At 32.5% G+C, this 20,308-nt stretch overlaps 1 protein-coding gene across 1 annotated transcript; it reads right to left on the bottom strand.

Annotated features, from left to right (window-relative positions):
• Positions 1–14,683: 14,683 nt before the first annotated feature.
• LOC120091557 (UDP-glycosyltransferase 73C11-like) lies at positions 14,684–16,705 on the bottom strand. Its single transcript, XM_090307360.1, has one exon. It carries the CDS (start codon positions 16,464–16,466, stop codon positions 14,988–14,990), a length of 1,479 nt encoding a protein of 492 aa, XP_090163486.1. The 5' UTR covers positions 16,467–16,705; the 3' UTR covers positions 14,684–14,987.
• Positions 16,706–20,308: the final 3,603 nt, after the last annotated feature.

Here is a 20,308-nt window from a genome sequence, read left to right on the forward strand (position 1 = left end):
GTTAGTAGTTATGTTCTATGACACATGTTTTCAGTAAGCCTTTCTTTGAAAGTATTTTATTATAATGTATGAACGACTCAATACTGAAGTACTAGGAAAAGCTATCTGAGCTTAGTTTTAGTTATGATTTTTAACGTCAGGATCCAGGTTAGCTATATGTGCATGTATGACAAGTGTAAAAGTTTAGGATAGAGGACTGAGCAAAAGGGTCTCTCCCTCACATGAAGATCAATTGTAAGGTGATGGCAAAAGGGTTCACACCTTAGCCTAGGTTATGGTTGGGAGTTGAGCAAAAAGGCCTCTTTCTCAACTAAGGATTTGTTTATACATGTTTCCAGATAAGATATTTTTAAAAGGTTTTATATAAAGCCCAGGTTTATGGTTGGAAATTTAACAAAAAGGATTCTCTCTGTTTTCAAAATTATTATGTTTTTAAGTTATACATACATCTTTGCTTGGCCAGTATTTAGTTATTAGTTCCTAATTTAAGTTGAGATTTATGTTTGATTTAAGTCACTCACTGGGCTAGTAGCTCACCCATTTTTAAATGTTTTTCTTTTCAGGTAACGGTCATCTCTCCAGAGGTTAACTACGTTGCTGCTCTTCCACTTAAAGTTTAGTTGAAGGAAACTTATGTGGTTACTCTGTAAATATTTGTACAAATGTGTTGCATACTAGGGACTAGTTCTGAGTGTGTGGGACCTACTAAATCTTGCTGCTGTATGTACATATTATAAGTTGCTATATATGGTACCCTAAGGTTGTCTTAATGTTCGAAGTTCTGTTAGTTCTTGAATATTATTTATGACGTTCAGGGTTCCTAAACAAGTCAGCTAGGCAGTAAGTTCCACACAAGGGTTGGTAACTGTTGTCGTCACACTCTCTTTTAGGTTAAGAGGGTAATTTGGGAGAGGGTGTAACATAAATGGTATGTAGTAGATGGAAAAGGCTGAATACCTTATCTTTGTGATACTACAAATATGGCCCACTTTATAGATGTTATCATTATTGTAAAGTATTACAAATTATCTGATCCTCATTCATGTGGAGACATGTGAGCGGGGATATTCTATATAAAGGAGTTTGTATAAGACCGGACCATGAAATGTTTAGTTTCATTATATAACGTCATTCATAATAGAGACTTATATTGCACCAGGATGACCATGGGAACATGACCAGAATACTAAGTGAGTTGTGAACTCCTGCCCATGAGGGTGGTCCTTTGATTTGTATAGGTGAGAGTGACCAGATCGTCGACTCAATAAGTCTACCATTTTGGGGATTCATCTGATTGGGGAGCTGGGAACACAGTTTCACAAGAAGAAAGTCAATCTTTTCCCAATGTTGGGACAATTAAATATATTACTCCGTTAAGGGTTGATTATGGGGCTTGAACAATGTGACACCACACCCTCTCCTAGCCCGAGTAGGGTTTGGTCATAGTTGGACTGATTTATTGTTTGTTAGAGGGATTGGTAGTACTTAAGGAGTTAGATGTAACTACATGGGAAAAACGGTAATTTTGGCCTAGCTGTACTTACGAGCAATTTGTGAAGGGTCATCATATTGCTGACTGGTTATATCCAATGGACACAGAAATACATTTGTAGTGCGAAGAGCGCAGTTGTTGGTATTTAGTGGAGTGTTTGACAATTAACGGATGGTGAATAATTTAATTAAAGAGTTTAATTAAGTATTCATGTACCGTTGGAGCTTCAAACTGTAGATCCATGAGGTCCCCTCAGTAGCTCAATGGGAATAAATGAGAATTAGTTTTTGGATTAATTTGAATTGTTCAAATTAATTGAGGAAATTAATTATATATGAAATAATTACTATAATGTATTTGATACATTATAATATTAATTATTTATAAGAGAAAATAAATGTTTCAATATGATTCAAATATTAATTATATGAATTGGATACATATTGTTAAATTTTATATAAATGTGATTTATATTAAATTTCATTGATGAGAGAAAAGAAACTATAGGTTATATTTGTATTTGATACAATATATAAACTATAGGTTATATGTTATATTTGATATAAGATATAGATTAATATATATATTATATGATAAAATGTTTATCATATACATATATATATATATATATATATATATTAAATTGTCTATTAAAATAAATTAAGTTCTTTAATTTATTTTATTTTATTTAATTAATTTTGAATTAATTAATGGGAGGGAGTTGTAACTCCGTCCCCCTCTTTTCTCTCCTATTGATGTGAATGATGGGGTGGTTGAGTCTTCTTCCTGCGAATAGAAAGTGAGAAGACAATAGATTTTTTTTTTTGTGATTTTGTTTCAAAGAAATTCTATCCTTCTCATCTCTCTCTCAATCAATTTTATTCCCTCACAAAATCCAAAGTAGCCAGAGCTCACATCTACGGGGTTCTCTGCCTGAGAACACTGAGATTTCCTTGTGTTGGTGGCCAATTGGCCTTACAATTTGTACGTGTTTCTCACATAAAAGAGGAAACGTGAAGATTTTGGATTCTTCAATGGTAAGTCTTCTCCTTCCATTTTTCTCAATAATTTCTTATGCATGTTGTATTGTCTTCTTAAATGCATAATTGTTGTTCTGTAAAATATTGAAAATTGGGACGATCCGCTTCCGCTGCGGACCCTTCAAAGGATCCTTCAATAAGGTCCATATTCAAAATTTCAAAAAGCGCTTGGGAGAGTGGATATAGGTCGAGTTTGACCAAACCACTATAAAAATTTCGATGTTAATTTCTCTACCCCTATACTACTTTAATTTTGTAATTATTGTATTATTATAGTTTATTATATGAAATTAATTGCAATATTTGTTCTTGAAATTTATTATTCATTTTTGTTATTTAATTGATAGTTCTTAAATTTCTATATTAATTATCAATCTTGTTATTAAAATTAAATAGGGTGCTTAAAAGTGTGATTTTTAATTTTTCTTATTATTTTGGATTGGATTTATTTGCATATAATTTTGTTTAAATTACTAATTAAAAAATTTATATTGAATTGTTTTATTGGGTCCACATTAGTAAAAAAAAAAAAAACTTTAATTAGTTTTAATAAATCCTATTTACCCGTCCAATGTTTGTCATATCAATCCTACATACATACATATACATATATATATATCCAGATACATGCCCATTCAGATTCGTGAAGGGAACAATAAGATAAAAAATTTACCGCTTGGGCTAAATTTTAAGCCCATAGACTAATAAGCCCATTTTATAATAAAATAAAAACAAAAACCCTAAAATTATTCCTTCAACCTCTTCAATTTTCTTCTCTTCTTGCTCTTGTCTTAGTCTTCGTCTTCAACGAGTTGCAAACATGCCTCAGCTTGTCTCAGCTTGTTTTCAACAATGCCTCAACTCAAAGTTCTTCTGTCTACTAGTCAGTTTCAATCTCCAAGCTCTCTATTTTTTTTTTTTTTTATCTCCTTTGAAATTTCGATTTCCATTTCCTTTAATTTTATGTTTTTAACCGTAGTTAGGTAATATCAATCTCCAAGCTCTTATTTTCTTATTTTTTTCTCTTTCAATCTTCTTTACAATTTTCATTTCCTTTAATTCTTGGTTTTTAACCGTAGTTTGGTAATATCAAATATAGCATCTTCATCGAGCTAAAGTCAATCATCAAATCATTTCATAAACTCATCCTCCTCTATTGTTGAAGAAAATATATATATTAAAAATTATGTGTTCTTAGATGGATCCATATCTTAATTTTTAAAAATCTCCACGCTTCATAGGATTGAGAAGGAAAAAGTGACGGACACGCTAGGGTTTATTCTCATTAATTATTTTAATATAAATATATAATAAATTGTAGAAAAAAAGAAGATGAACGGTATTGTTTTTTCTTCTTCTTTAAGTTTTTTTTTATTCCTTCTAAATATTCCAACAATATCCTTTCAGAAAAAAATCTCAACAATAAACTTTGTTACTAATTTAAAGTTCACTAAAATTTGGTTGAGCTCCCAACAAAATTAAGATTTTCAATTCATTTTCATGTTTAAAAAAATCTAGAAATTTAAGATCATTTCCTTTAAATTTTAGATGTTTGTAAGTTAATATATTTTTTTTTTATCAAATGATAGATTAATTGATAGTTTTAATTAAAAATTTTATATTTACTAATATAATTTTCTTCAAAATTGTAAGAGCAAAACAGAAAATGTTATACATTTTTTCATTTTTTATAGGTATTCAAACAAGAAATTTTAATTTAAGTGATTTCAAATTAATTTGATTCCAAACATAAATAGAAATTTGAAATCAATTTCTTCATATAAAATCCTAAAATTTGAAATTATTTATGTCAAAATCCTTAAGTGAAACGGAGCATAAGACTCAAATTAACTCAGACGATTTGAGAAGAAAAAAATCTACTTGAATAAAAATTTCTTTGATTTCAATTAGGCTAGACTTCTAAAATTAGAATCTAAAGCTTGGAATTAAAGATTTTAATTAAAAGTCTCCTTTTCCAACCTTTAAATAAATTTAATTTAGCTAGCATGAGGGATGAAACTAAAATTCTAATTCTTATAAATTAGAATCGACCACAGAAAAGTCCAATTAATCAAAAGTTCAGGGACACAAAGTTAAATTAAAAGTCAGATTTTAATCCAAAAAATAGACCAAATATTGTATCGCGGGCTGTTACATACATTTTCAACCCAAAAAATGACTAAATTTAAATATCAAGAGAAAACTTAAAATGAAAAGGTTAGACATATTTAAATAATAATATATTTAATTAAAAGTAATGTATGTGAATTAATAATTTATCACAATCAGGGTTCCTAAACTCTAATTGAACTAGTATATAAAGAGACCTTAGGGCTATGGTCCCCGATAAGGTCTTTGGTCCTCGATATATCAAAACAATAAGCACTCCATCTTTCTTGAATCTCATATAGAGAAATCTCACTAAGGGCATTCAGAGTTTTAGTTGAAAGATCCCACTAAGGGCATTCAGAGTTTGAAAGATCCCATTAAGAGCATTCAGAGTTTTGGTTGAAGAAGACCATAGTCATCCATCATCATCTTGAAGCTATCATATTCTTGACAATTTAACATGAATGATCCTAGGGTTTATCTATTCAATATAGATATAAAGAATTTATGCTAACAAGTGGTATCAGAGCATGAATTTCATGTTGGATGGTTAGTTTATGCATTTTCCATTGGCATTGTTGATTAAATTTTGGTTTCGATAAATAATTTAAAGAATTTTAAAAAAAAAAATGGTCGGCTTACTATAGCAGCATTGTAAACTCATCGACGATAGGATGGAAATCTCGGCGGTCAATTTTTTCTTTGGCAATATGTGTTCTTGCAACCCGTATTCTTGTTTATGGTATTTGGCATACCCATCACCGATTATGAATGATGTGCTAATGGTGGATTAAAGTGATTTTTTTTTTGGTTGATTCTTTTGATTGAACGTGGTTTCTAAAGTTTTTTTTTTAAGAAAAAAAAAAAAGAAGAAAAACTTTAGTTCTATTATTGTCAAAATTAAGGATGTTCAGTTCACCATTCTTGACAAAAGTCCACCAATATGATGAAATCCATTGGAAAAAAGTTAAAGACCGATCGAAGGAGTTAGGTCTTTAGTTGCTACAATTTTACCCATCAAGACTTTCGGTTAAAGACTAACTGGAGTTACCGTTGGGCGAAGGTATCGGTCAATTACCAATTAAAGTCTTGCCTGCAGTTCTTAGTTTTAATTATCAGTTTTTTTTTCTTTAATTCTTAATGGATGACTTTATGAGTTTGGTTTTAAATTTGATTAATAATGCAAAAGTTAATGTTGTCGCTGTTTTTTTTTTTTTTAAATTGAAAAGTTAGGTTAATACTTAATTGATGAATATGAGTTTCAAAAAAACTGAATTGTGATTGATAATTTTAGATACTGGTGGACTGGTTGAATTTAGTGAATTTATTTTTTAATAGTTTGATAATATTGAATTTTTCAACTATTTGGATTAATTGTTGATTGAACTTCTTGTCCGCGTTTCTAAGTTTTATTGATTAATAACTTGGTGAAATTCTTGAAAATGGTTCTTAGTTCTTGATTGATAAGTTTGTGAATTAAAATCTACAATTTGATTGTTTTTGTGATATTCACATGTTTATGTTACTTTAATTGTATTATGTGTATGCAATTATTAAGTGAATTTTGTAAAAGACTATTTGGTGTTCTTCCTCCTTTATTTTTTGTACAATAATATTATTATATTATTGTATCTTATATTTTAGATTGAATTGGTAAAAAATAATATGTTACCAAAGTAGCCTCTATTATCTAGATCGTTTTAATTATGAAATATAAGATGTGCATATTCATGAATTTATGCGGATAATTATCGGCCCAAAGGAAGATAATTATTTGGCCAAATTGTGGGTATGCATGTGGTAATGAGTATGTGGCAATTATAAGGATTGCTCATGTGAAAAGTAGTCGGTCCAAAGAAAGGCTATTTTTTTTTTTTACAGAGTTAATTGTCAGTACTTTGATTACTACATTGAGAGTACCATTTACAGTTGGTGTTTTTTGCCCAAAGGCTGGACATCAATGTTGTGCTAGGTATCTTGTTAAAGGGGCCCACCACATATGTGAAATTATTTTGTTATGTTTTAATTGTGAGCATATGTTTTGTTGTTTATTGTTTCAGTTGGTCTTACTCAAATATCTGGAAATCTAAGTTCAATCCCTAAGTTGAATGGATCGAACTTCAAGATTTGGAAAGAAAGCCTAGAGATACTTCTTGGGTGTATGGATTTGGACCTTGCATTAAGGACCGATAAACCTACTTCTACTAAGGAACAGCCAAATACGGCTAATATAGTGAAGTGGGAACGGTCAAATCGCATGTGTCTGATGATCATTAGGTATTCCATTTCGGAGTCTTTTCGGGGCTCTATCACGGAAAGTGAAAATGCCAATAAGTTCCTTGCTCAAATTGAGAAATATTTTGCTAAAAATGAGAAAGGGGAAGCAAGTAGTCTTTTGACTTCTTTAACTTCTATGAGGTATAAGGGCAATGGAAACATAAGAGAGTACATTATGGAAATGTCCAATCTCGCAGGTAAATTAAAGGCACTTGATATTGAGATAAATGAAAATTTACTCGTACATCTGGTACTTATCTCTCTTCTTACACAATTCACTCAGTTTAAGATAAGCTATAATACTCAGAAGAATAAATGAAGTATTAATGAGCTTATCTCACAATGTGTGCAAGAAGAAGATAGGATTAAGAGAGAAAGGACAGAAAATGCTCATTTGGCAATAGGCTTTCGTGGTAAGAAGAAAAGGAGAATTGTGGATGTTGCAGAAGGGATATCTCAGCAAAATAAAAACAAGAAACAAGCTACTGAAAATCCTTGTTTTTTCTGCAAAAAGAAAGGTCACTTCAAGAAAGATTGTCCCAAGTACGCCAAGTGGCGTGTAAAGAAGGGTAAACTTCTTACTTTGGTTTGTTCTGAAGTTAATTTAGCTTATGTACCTACAGATACTTAATAGGTAGATTCTGGTGCTACTACTCACATAAGTATATCAATGCAGGGTTGCCTGTGGAGCCGGCCGCCAAGTGATGTTGTAAGATTCATCTATGTGGGCGATGGCAAAGCAGTTCCAGTTGAAGCTATTGGAAATTTTAGATTACTTTTAAAAACTGGTTGTTATTTGGATCTAAATGAGATTTTTGTTATACCGTCATTTAGATAGAATTTAGTTTCTATTTCCAGTTTGGACAAATTTGGTTTTTCTTATTCTTTTGGAAATAATAAAGTTAGTCTTTTTCAAGATTCTAAGCTTATTGGTACCGGTTCTTTAATTGATAATCTATATATGCTTGATTCTTTTGCTTCATTTAACAAGATCCTATTATCTAATTCATGTGGTACAAAGCCTAAATTAAATGAGAATTCTGCTATGTTATGACACAAACGTTTAGATCACATCTCTAAACAGAGAATTCAGAGACTTGTGTCAGATGGAATTCATGATTCCCTTTATTTAAGTAACTTCAACGTTTGTGTGAATGTATTAAGGGAAAATAGACAAACATAAGAAAATTAGGTGCCAACAGATGCTCAGACGTCTTAGAACTAATACATACAGACATTTGTGGTCCATTCCCTACGACCTCTTGGAATGGACAACAATATTTTATTACGTTCATAGACGACTATTCAAGATATGGGTACCTATATTTAATTCATGAGAAGTCTCAATTCTTGGACGTTTTCAAGTCTTTCAAAGATAAAGTTGAACTTCAACTTGGAAAGAAAATTAAGGCTATCAAATCTGATCGTGGTGGTGAATATTATGGTAGATATGATGGATCAGATGAACAACGTCCAGGGACCTTTGCCAAATACCTAGAGGAATGTGGAATCGTCCCGCAATACACTATGCTAAGCAAACCCAGCATGAATGGTGTAGTGGAAAGGCGAAATAGAACATTTAAGGATATGGTAAGAAGTATGATTAGTCATTCTTCTCTACCATAATCCCTTTGCGGTGAGGTACTAAAGACTGCAACATATATCCTTAATAGGGTACATAGTAAAGCAATAGCCAAAACCCCTTATGAGTTGTGGACAGGAAAGAAGCCTAGTATTAGGCATATTCACATATGGGGTTGTCCAGCTGAGACTAGGCCTTATAGGTCTAATGAAAGAAAATTGGACTCAAGAACTATTATATGCTACTTTGAGCACTCTCGGGGTTTCAAGTTTTATGATCCCACTTCTAGATCATTGTTTGAGACAGGAAATGCTAGATTCCTTGAGGATATTGAGTTTGGGGGGAAGATAACATAAAGAAAATTGTCTTTGAAGAGGAATTGTTTTCTTTTCCTCATGTGATTATAAATGATGTTCAGGCTCTAATTCTTGACTTCATTATTGAACCAATTATAGAACAAGACAACATTGAAGTCCCCGTTGTTGAACTTGAAGTTCAAACTCAACAACCTCAAGAAGTGCCAATAAAGATCTACTAGAGAGAGAAGAAGTGCAATTTCAAATAATTATATTGTGTTTCTTCAAGAACATCAGGATGATGTAGCCGTAATAGAAGATGATCCAATCAACTTCCAACAAGCTTTACAAAGTTCTAACTCTAAAAAAGTGGATAAGTGCTATGAAAGAGGAAATAAAATCCATGAAAGACAATGACGTTTGGGAACTTGTCGAACTGCCATCAGGAATGAAACCCATAGGTTGTAAATGGATATTTAAAACCAAAAGGGATTCATATGGCAATATCGAAAGATATAAGGCTCGTCTTGTTGGAAAGGGTTTTACTCAAAAGGAAGGCATTGATTACAAAGAGACTTTCTCTCCGGTTTCATCGAAAGACTCTTTTAGGGTAATCATGGCACTGGTAACTCACTTTGATTTAGAGCTACACCAGATGGATGTAAAAACTGTGTTTCTCAATGGGAACATTGATGAGACGATTTATATGGTGCAATAAAAAAACTTTGTGTCTGATAATTCAAAGTCTATGGTGTGCAAATTAAAGAAATCCATCTAAGGTCTCAAGCAAGCCTCTCGTCAATGGTATCACAAATTCCATGAAGTGATAACCTCATTTGGTTTTGAGGTGAACATTGTGGAAGATTGTGTATATCACAAGTTTAATGGGAGTAAATCAATCTTTCTGGTGTTATATGTTGATGTCATACTCATAGCTAGTAATGATCTAGGTTTATTGCATGACACTAAGAGATTTCTCAAAAGAAATTTTGAGATGAAGGATCTTGGTGATGCTTCTTTTATATTAGGAATTAAAATACTGCAAGATCGTTCTCAAGGTATTTTGATATTGTCACAAAAGAACTACATTGAAAAGATCTTGAGTAGATTTGGCATGAAAGACTGTGCGCCGGGAGATACCCCGATTGCTAAAGGTGATAAATTTCATTTAGGTCAATGCCTCAAGACCACACTCGAGACTAAGGAGATGTAGAAGGTTCCCTATGCATCGGCCATTGGAAGTCTAATGTATACTCAAGTATGTACGCGTCCAGATATTGCGTTCATAGTTAAAATGTTAGGCAGATATTTGAGTAACCCGGGGATGGATCATTGGAAAGCAGCCAAACGGGTTATGAGGTATTTACATAGAACAAAAGATTATATGCTCACTTATCGGAGATCAGAAGTTTTGGAGATCATTGGGTATTCTGATTCTGATTATGTTGGATGTCAAGACACTTTGCTATCCACTTCAGGCCATATCTTCATGTTGGCTAGAGGAGTTGTATCCTGGAAAAGTGTTAAACAAACATTTATGGCTTCTTCTACCATGGCTGCGGAGTTTATAGTGTTATGAGACATCCAATCATGGAATATGGTTACGAAATTTTGTCACTAGGCTGCAGATAGTGGTTGGCATAAAAAGACCACTAAAATTATTTTGTGACAATAAGACGACTGTGATGTATTCCAACAACAACAGAAGCAATACGAAGTCAAAGCATGTAGACGTGAAGTTTCTGGTTGTTAAAGAAAGAGTTCAGAATGGTCAAATTTCGATAGAACACATAGGAACAAACTCTATGGTGGTAGATCTATTGACTAAAGGTTTACCACCTAAAGTTTTTCATGAGCATGTTGCTCACATGGGTGTTAGTCACTTTTCTGATTCCATGGTTTAGTGGGAGTTTGTTGAGGATGTTCTTTGACCTTATTTTGTTTATTTTCTATGTAGAATAAAGTTGATAGTTTATGTTTTATTATCTGAACTTGTTTATCATGCATGCAGTTTAGCATATATATTTTTTTTTTTTTGAATGATCTCATTAAAGAATTTGGACCAGTTAGAAACAGGCATGATCCAGTTCACTTTGCATGTAGTTTCCATGCTATCCATCCATACTTGATCTATGTCATTGAATGTATTGGAATTGATGATCAAGGAAGATTTAGTTACAAGGGTAGTGATGAAAGTCGCCTTGATTCCATGCTAATACAAGAGATGGACCATATTGAACTAAATGGGAGTTCTATTATTGAAATAACCTGTTTATGCGCTCTTAAGATTTATGTGATTTAATTATATTAGGTACATAGATATAGCCCAAGTGGGAGATTGTTAGACATATTTAAATAATAATATGTTTAATTAAAGTATGGGGTATGTATGTGAATTAATAATTTATCACATTGATTGTTTTTGTGATATTCACATGTTTATGTTACTTTAATTGTGTTATGTGTATGCAATTATTAAGTGAATTTTGTAAAAGACTATTTGGTGTTCTTCCTCCTTTATTTTTTTGCACAATAATATTATTATATTATTGTATCTTATATTTTAGATTGAATTGGTCAAAAATAATATGTTATCAAAATAGCCTCTATTATCTAGATCCTTTTAATTATGAAATATAAGATGTGCATATTCATGAATTTATGCGGATAATTATCGGTCCAAAGGAGGATAATTATTTGGCCAAATTGTGGGTATACATGTGGTAATGAGTATGTGGCAATTATAAGGATTGCTCATGTGAAAAGTAATCGGTCATAGCATAAGTTACAATCTTCGACATGATTATAATCCACAACATGATTAATCATATTATAATTCATGAGTATGTGACAATTTTGAAATGAAATCTGGTATGTTATTCTTAATAATTTGACATGAATAATCCTAGAGTTTATCTATTCAATATAGATATAAAGAATTTATGCTAACAGAAACAAGTAAAAAATTAGAAATATAATTCAAGGCACGCAGGTGAAGAACACTATTGGAGCTTGTCAAAACTAGCATAATTGTTCGTTGGAGAAGAAGAATGGTCGTGGATGGAGTGTGAGTCTAATTGGAGGTGGACGCAATGTCCCATTCAAATTATAGTTTTCTAGATTAAATTAAAATTTACTAATCACTATTAATATTTTACTTTCTTTCCCAGCGGAATTTTCTAAAAGCATAAAGAGGTCTTTGGATGGACTTTATGGATATTCCTTTTGTAACTTTATAATTATTTCTAAAATAAATTATATCTTGTTAATGACACTTAATATAAGTCATAGATTGATGACACCAAAAAAAAATAATTATAAAAGTTCAAAAGATCTAAAATTTTCCATTTTCCGCAAAAGTGATTTTTTTAATTTTCAAATTAATGATTCTAAGGATCTATATCACTTTTTAATGACTATTCTAGTCACAAATTAGTGACTTAAAAAATGTCAAAATTATCAAAAAAAAAAAAAAAATCAAAATTTGTCGTCTTTTCCTGCTAAAATCACATGCAATGACGGTTATTTTCAGTCTTAGATTTAAAATTTAAGAAATTTAATTTAGCTCAATTAAGGGTTGATCTTAATTTACCAAATTATAGTCAAATTTTAGTAATGTGGGGCATTCCTGGTATGTTTTTCCTTAATATTCTCATTCATGGTTGAAAAAGGCAACCACAACCAATTTTCTTTTTAATTGTTTTTTAATTACAATTTATAAAAGTCATAAATTGATGATACTAAATAACAGTCATAGAAGTCCAGAAACTCTTAAAAAAATTATTTTCCCTCAAAAATAATTTTTTTTTTTTTTTTTACTTTTTAAAATCTAATGACTCTAAAGAACGGTCACTAATCATATTAATTATTGTCACAAGAAAACTATCATAGTAATCAAAAAGTCCGAAATTTATCCGCTTTTTCCTGCCAAAATTGTGCCTTTGTCATTTTCCTACACTGACTCTTTTTTTTAGTCATAAATTTGTGACACAAAAAAACTATCATAAAATTCGAAAAAACCGAAAAACTCCGTTTTTTCCTAAAAAAAATGCGTGAAATGAGCTTTTATGACTGTTTTTTCTCTCCCCTCCTAAATTTGCTATTGTTCATGTGTGAACTGTCTCCCAAAATTTTTTATAACATTCTCATTGATCCAAGCAAACGCATGTTTCTGGTAATAGTATAGTTTTAAAACGGCCTTAGCTGAGTATCCTCCTCAGAAAATTGATTTCATATACTTTTAGTTATTCGAAGATCGTTCTAATTTTAGTTAGGGAACCGAACTATGATGGAAAACTAATCTAGTTTAATCTTAGAAAGCAAATAAATGATAACAACAGGGCAAAACTAGACAAAAACCCATCTTAAGATAATGACTTCCATTAATGGATTAACTAAATTAATTGTTTAAGCCTTATATTGATCTATTGCTAACTATAGACCTAGAAGTCTTATATCCAGGTATCCTCTTTCAAACTCAATCCTTTATAACACCTAATCATCAATTCACTGTCATGCAATTAATTAACTAGATGCAACATTGAAATCCTTCATTATTGATCTATATTAATCTTCTATCATTCTATGCATAATTAATTAACCGTTGAGCATATTATATCTAAACTAATGCCCCCCTCAAGCATGACATAGTAAGAATCATTCAAGTAGTGTCGATTATTCAAAAGCATTAAGATTAAGCATGTCAAAATGATTTATGCATTATTCAAATCTAAGAAATAATGAAAATGGTTTTGTGACGATCCAAAAACTACATTAAAACCTTAGGGACTACGATCTCAATCACTCGTGGTTATGTACAAATAAAGGCCGTTAGTAACATATTTAACAGTGTAAAAAAGACTAAGAGGGAAAGAATGAAGTCGGGCTCTTGACTCGCATCTTCAAGCCTAGGATTACCCTCTCTAACGGGTTGTCCACACTTTTAGCCTTTTGCCCTAATTCACAAATCTTGACCCATTTTTTTGTCCTAGCTAGATCGAACTTTGACCTACCCTAGGGGTATTTTCGTTATTTCACCTGGTTCAAATGCATGGTTCCTACAAATTAAACATAAAAGAATATCAACTAACATAAATTAATAATAAAACTAACGAAATTCTAAGCCTAATAAAGTATTTATTGAGTGCTTTTCACATTAGTGCACAACTAAACAAAATCATTTTTTATTCCTAACAATCTTATACCTAAGCATATTATAACAATATATTAAAAATATGTGGATCCTTTTTTTTTACACTTGATTCTCTCACAATACATCCTCAAACTCTCCATATTTATGATTTAATTTGGAGTGGCGACCAAAGTCCATTTGTTAGGCTCAAATTCACTTATATTTTAAAATGTGGAAGTTTGACAATGGTAGATAAAAGGATTTTTCAAATGATTTTTTGTTAGTGATTATGAGAGATATTGTTTATATATAAAAAAAAACCAAATTTAAAAATAAAAGTTCAGTTAATTGAAATCAAACTATTAAAAATGTAACATTTTGAAACTACAAACTAAATAGGAAATGAAGCTAAAATCTAGGATCAAAATGTATTTTCCCATCAAAGAAACAACCTAATCTGAATACTACAAAAAAAAAAAAAAAAAAAAAAAATTTTTAAAATGAAAAGGGGAAAGAGGTAAAATAAAAAGATTAAAAAAAGTGTCAATGGAGCAACAAAAGAAATTATTAAAAAAGGGAAAAAAAGGTGGTAATGGAAGTTCCATATTTTCCCATGGAAGACAGAAGATTGATCCAACCTGTTTCTTCCAAAAAAAAAAAAAAAAAAAAATAGTTAAGTGAATTATTTATTCAATTAATCCAATCACAGATGTTTTCTACAAAAATCAAAGTTTAATCGTAGAAAGAGTCGAAGAATTTTTTTCTAGGATAAGTCAGAGAAATTTAATTGAAACATATATGAAATACATTATGATTAAGTGAGATTCATTGGATGAATTTTGATTGAAGTCTACATAAACATAACCAAAAAGAAGCAGGACAACAAAAATTCACAATTGTATTTTGGAAAAAAAAAATACTTGAAAAGAAAACTCCCAACTTAGGTCCAAGTTTGAATAGTTTCCCGATGTGACACAAAAATCAGGAATGAAAGAAGCAAAATGAAAATTCCCAATCAAGTTTCCAACATCACACATCATCGTCTTCCATCCTCAAGGCTTCATCCATGGGCAAAAGCATGTGCAGTAATGTCCTCAATTAACCGACTTAGATTCTGATGAGACGAACCTCCTTCTTCCACCGCTCTCTTCGCCTTCTCACCAATTTCTTTGCATCTCTTTCTCATCTCTTCTCTATCTTTTCCATCCATTACCATTTCTATGGCTTCCCTCACTTTCTCCCTCTTCACCACTACCCTTTCCTCCTCTTCTTCCTTTTCCCACTTCGTATCCGTTTCCTCTCCTATACTCACACCCACCTTCAGTATCTCCACAATCAACTTATAATTGAACACTTGATCCGCAAACAGCGGCCATGTGATCATCGGCACACCTGCAGATATTCCTTCAATGCTCGAATTCCATCCGCAATGCGTCAAGAAGCACCCAATTGCAGAGTGCGACAGTATCAGAACTTGTGGAGCCCATCCACGAACCACTATCCCGCGCCCTTTTGTTTTCTCCTCGAAATCATACTCCTCTAACCATTTCACTAGATCTTCCGTTAGATTTGCTTTTCTTATCACCCAAATGAATGGTTTGTTCGATGCTTCCAATCCCAATCCAAGCTCTATGATTTGCGATGTTCCCAGATTACAGAGACTGCCCAACGACACGTAAACAACCGATGATGGGTTCTGCCCGTCGAGCCATTTGATGCATTCGTGTCCGTCGATTGAGGATTTATTGCCTCTTTCGGCTTTGTCGAGTTCGTTGTCGTTGGAAAGCGAAAGAGGGCCAACGCACCAGACTTTTTCCGGCGATTCTCTTCCCTTTATATACTCTGTTACATGCTCTGGCTCCATTTCTTCATATACATTTAATACCACGCCGTACGACTGCCGATCAGCCTCAAATATTGCTAAACTAAATTGGGTTATGTAATCATCGGTGGATTTATATAGCTGCGACCTGCGAAACTCAACTGAAAAAGGCAAGTCTGGTAAAGCCACGAATTCCGAGTCAGGGATGGATTTCACAAAATCAAAGTTAGCAAGTAAACTCCGAATACAGAGAAGGAAGAAGCAGCTCAAACTGTAGAAAACGAGCCTGGGGACGTGAAATTTTTTAGAAAGTTGGAAGGTCCAAGGGAGGCACATATCGGAGATGATGCAATTAGGACGAGGGGTGAGTTGTTCGAACAGTTTTTCCGATGGGTCGTAAAGGAGACTCGCTGCTCTGTAGAATTTGGATAAGGAAGCAATTGAAGGTAGCAAGTCGACATTCTCACAGCCGTCTGGGAGGCCGGTTTCTTGGCTGCTTGGGAAAGGGAGTTGAACTACATGGATTCGAAGGCCGGAATCAATGGCGCGAGTGAGAACAGAGTGGAAGCGAGCAGAGTTGAGAGGAGTGGTGACAATGGTGATTATGGCTCCACGGCGAGCGAGAAGCTTGGCGAGGTCGATCATGGGGATCATATGGCCTTGTGCCATGAAAGGGAAGAGAAGAAAGTGAGGTGTTCTTTGGCTGTGAGAAGCCATGATAGAGGTCTTGTTCGAGGAAAAAGGCTGCTCCACTTCCACGTCTTTGGAAAGAACTTATAAGGGCTCTTGGGAAAAGGCTAAGCAACATCTCTGGTTCTTGGAAGTTTCATGCAATAATTTGTTTAAAAATATTATTTTGGATCCCTATAATTCTGTATCCGTACTTTTAATTAATCAACCAGTTTATTATTGTTGATATTGTTTTGAAAAAGAATATTACTCATTAAGACTTTTATTATAATTTAGAAGACATATTTAGATTTATTAAAAATATAAAATTTAAAAAAAAATTTGAGATAAAAATTGTATTTTAACCAAATAGTTATTTAATCTCGAGTAATAATTTAGTATTTTTAAATTTGTCATAATTTAGAGCTGTTTGATTAGGTTGTTGTTTCCTCAATTTTTTAAAATATTCTCATTTATTGTTTCTAAATATTAAGTCCTTGTATCTTGAAAGATATCATCAAAGTCAAATATCAAATATTTTTCTTATTATTCAGTGACTCAAAATTTATAATTTATAAACAAATTACAACTTCCAAAGAGACTAAAGAGACTAAATTGTTTGAATTTGAGGATTAAAACATCATCAACTAAATGGTGAAACTAAGAAAGGACAAAAACTAATTTTTGTAAGCCATAGAACCAATACATGTGGGTGCATCGTATGTGAATTTCAAATTTAAAAGAGGTGTGAGGTAAGGGCTTGCATCAGCAATTTGGTGTTATTGGAATTAGGAATGCGTGGCGACCAAGGCCGAACTGATTGTCACCTCCCATTCTCTTAGGCTTTCTTTTTCTTTCTAAATTACCAAAAAAAAAAAAAAAAAACATACTTTCAACTTTGCTCTTTGTATATATATATAATTAAATAAAAAATATAAATTGATATTAAAAAGAGAACAATAAAATAAAAAGAATAAATTAGAAAGTGTTATGAATTTGAGGAGCACAACGAGAATATGCATATAAAGAAAATACAATATATAATATATTTAATAATATTAAATATATAAAATAAAATAACTAAAAACATAAAATAACTAAAATTATAAAATTGGATAATATGAAAATTAGTGGAAGTAGAATTCTGGTCAATGTATGTGTGATTTTAAGATCCACCAAATGCCACTATTTATAGGCTTGACAAGTAGGATGTAGACTTACATGGACACCAAGCATGAATAATTACAAGGCACATGGACAACATAAAGGGTGACATAAGGCTTTGGGACACTAAGCAACGGGCATCAATTTATTATTATAATATTCATAATATTTCCCCTTAGATGCCTATATATATATATGAAATATGCGTCGTTAAAACCTTACTAGGAAAACCCAATAGGAAAAAACCCTAGTGAAGGTAAAAGAGTACATATTTCATATAATACATACTTCTAAAAGAATAAATGTATTTACTCCCCCTTATGAAAACATCATTTAAGATCTTTGAGTCGCCGCATTCCAATGTTATGTACTAATTTTCAAAAGTTGCAATTAGTAATGCCTTTGTAAATAGGTCTTCCAGGTTATCTTTCAAACAAATTTGTTGTATAGTGATGTCGCCATTTTCTTCAAGATCACGAGTATAGAAAAACTTCAGTGAAATATGCTTTGTTCTATCTCCTTTAATATATCCTCCTTTGATTTGGGCTATGCAAGTTGTGTTGTCTTCATATAATATTATTGGAAGATTTAGAAGACAAGCCACAAGTTTCATGAATGTGCTAAGTCATTAACTTTAGCTGTACACATTTTCGACTAGCTTCGTGAATTACAAGAATTATAGCATACCGTTATAGTCTGTTTCACCGATTGCCATGATATAGAAGTTCCTTCACATGTGAACAGATAATCTGTTTGAGATCTAGCTTTGTGTGGATCATCAATATCCAGAATTTGCATAACCAACTAGATCAAAATCTGATTTATTTGAATAAAACAAACTCATATCGATTGTTTCTCGGAGATAACGAAGTATATGCTGAATTCTGTTCCAATGTCTTTTTGTAGGAGAAGAACTATATCTAGCTAATAAATTTACTGAAAATGCAATATCTATTCTTGTATTATTAGCAAGATATATAAGTGCACCAATTACACTAAAATATGGTACTTCAGGACCAAGAAGTTCTTCATTATCTTCTCGAGGTTGAAATATATCTTTCTTTATATCCAATGAACGAACTTCCATTAAAATATTTAATGGATGTGCTTTGTCCATATAAAATATTTCTTCTAACTCGCTTAGAAGGTCATTCTTCACCAACTTCTCAATCGTATTGAGATTGATGTGCCCTCATCGAAGGTGTCAAAGTTGGGCATTTTGCTTAGGAGAAACCTTAAGTTGTTTATTTCGAGTTACGACAATTTTAAACATCTCTATGTTATGAAGGGAATTTGTTGCTAACGGCCTTAACACATACAAATTGTTTTTCAGTTTTGTTGAACATATCTCAACACCATCTTTCAGAATAAACACTTTATTCACCAAAAGTTGAGAGTACATTTACTTTCAATCAAACACTTTACAGAAATTAAATTCCGCTTTAACTCAAAAACAACATATACATCATGTAAAATGATAAGTTTATTCTGTAAAGTCAACTGGAGCCCCCCATTGCCACAGCTGAGACGAAGTGCCCGATGCCTACTCACATCGTCATCTCACCAGCATCAAGCTGCCGCCAGGATCTAATCTCCTGAAAAGAAGAACAAACATGGTTAGTGGCTCTAGAGTCTATAAACCAGGCAAAATCATCATTCTCTACTAAACAAGTTTCCAAAACCAATAAATCACATTTACCTTGTTTTGTCTTAGCCTTAGCCTTCTTCTTCTCCTTTAACCAGCAAGGACAATTCTGCTTCTAGTGTTCATCTTGGTTGCAATGGAAACATTTTCCTTTTTCAACGACGTTGGTCGCCTACCTCGCTGTGTTGCAAGTTATGGGTTAGCGGTGCCTTCTCTTTTCCATTACTACCATTCTTCTTATTCCACTTAGTAGTGTTAGAAGTAGAAGGTGTAGACTTAGTTCCTGAGATCAAATCTCGATGGAAATTCTTAAATGATGAAGCAACATTTGCCTCACCAACCTTTTTCTCCTTGCTTTTTAGCAAGGATTGGAATGTTTGCAACTCGTTAAAGAGAGTTGTAAGAGAATAATCAACTTTGTTCAACACAACATTGCTGACAAAGTGCAAGAAGCTTTCTGGAAACGTTTGCAGAATTATGCTAATCTGGGTGCCCTCATCGATGCGAGCCCCATTCATCTCTGCCATATTAAAGTGGACCATCATGTTAAGAACGCATTCTCGAACAGATGTACCCTCCTCCATTTTGGAGTTGAAGATGCTTTTTAGAGCTTCATGCTTGAGCTGTCCAGACTATTGTCCGAACATTCCCCGTAGGGACTCCATGATCTCATGCACAGAGACCATAGGCTCATGTTTCTTGGCCAAAACTTCGTTCAAATTGGCCAAGATATAAGCTCGGACCTTCTCATTCGCCCATGTCCAATTCTCATAAGCCTCCCGAAAATTTCGAGTGGCTGTTTGAGTTGGAATAGGAGCACACTCTTCCATAAGGACGAACCTCAGGTCATCGATGATAAGTATGGTATTACTCATTGTTTTCAAAGTAGCGTAGTTTTCACCAGTCAGTTTATCGGCATTAATAGAGCTAACGTGGCTGTTGCCATTTTAAAGTTGTTGAAAAACATGAACAAACTTAATAAGTCTATACATTACCACTTTTAACACCAATTTTAGTTTTAGCAAAATAGTTCTAATGTACTCTAAGTGAAAAGACATCTATTTTGCAATGATACCCCAGC

Source organism: Benincasa hispida, chromosome 11 (genome assembly GCF_027475165.1).
Source record: "Benincasa hispida cultivar pf3 chromosome 11, pf3_genome.v1.1, whole genome shotgun sequence".
NCBI classification, from domain to species: Eukaryota; Viridiplantae; Streptophyta; class Magnoliopsida; order Cucurbitales; family Cucurbitaceae; genus Benincasa; species Benincasa hispida.

Excerpts from the sequence above, each read along its gene's own strand:
- LOC120091557 (XM_090307360.1), bottom strand. The coding sequence starts at position 16,466 with ATGGCTTCTCACAGCCAAAGAACACCTCACTTTCTTCTCTTCCCTTTC.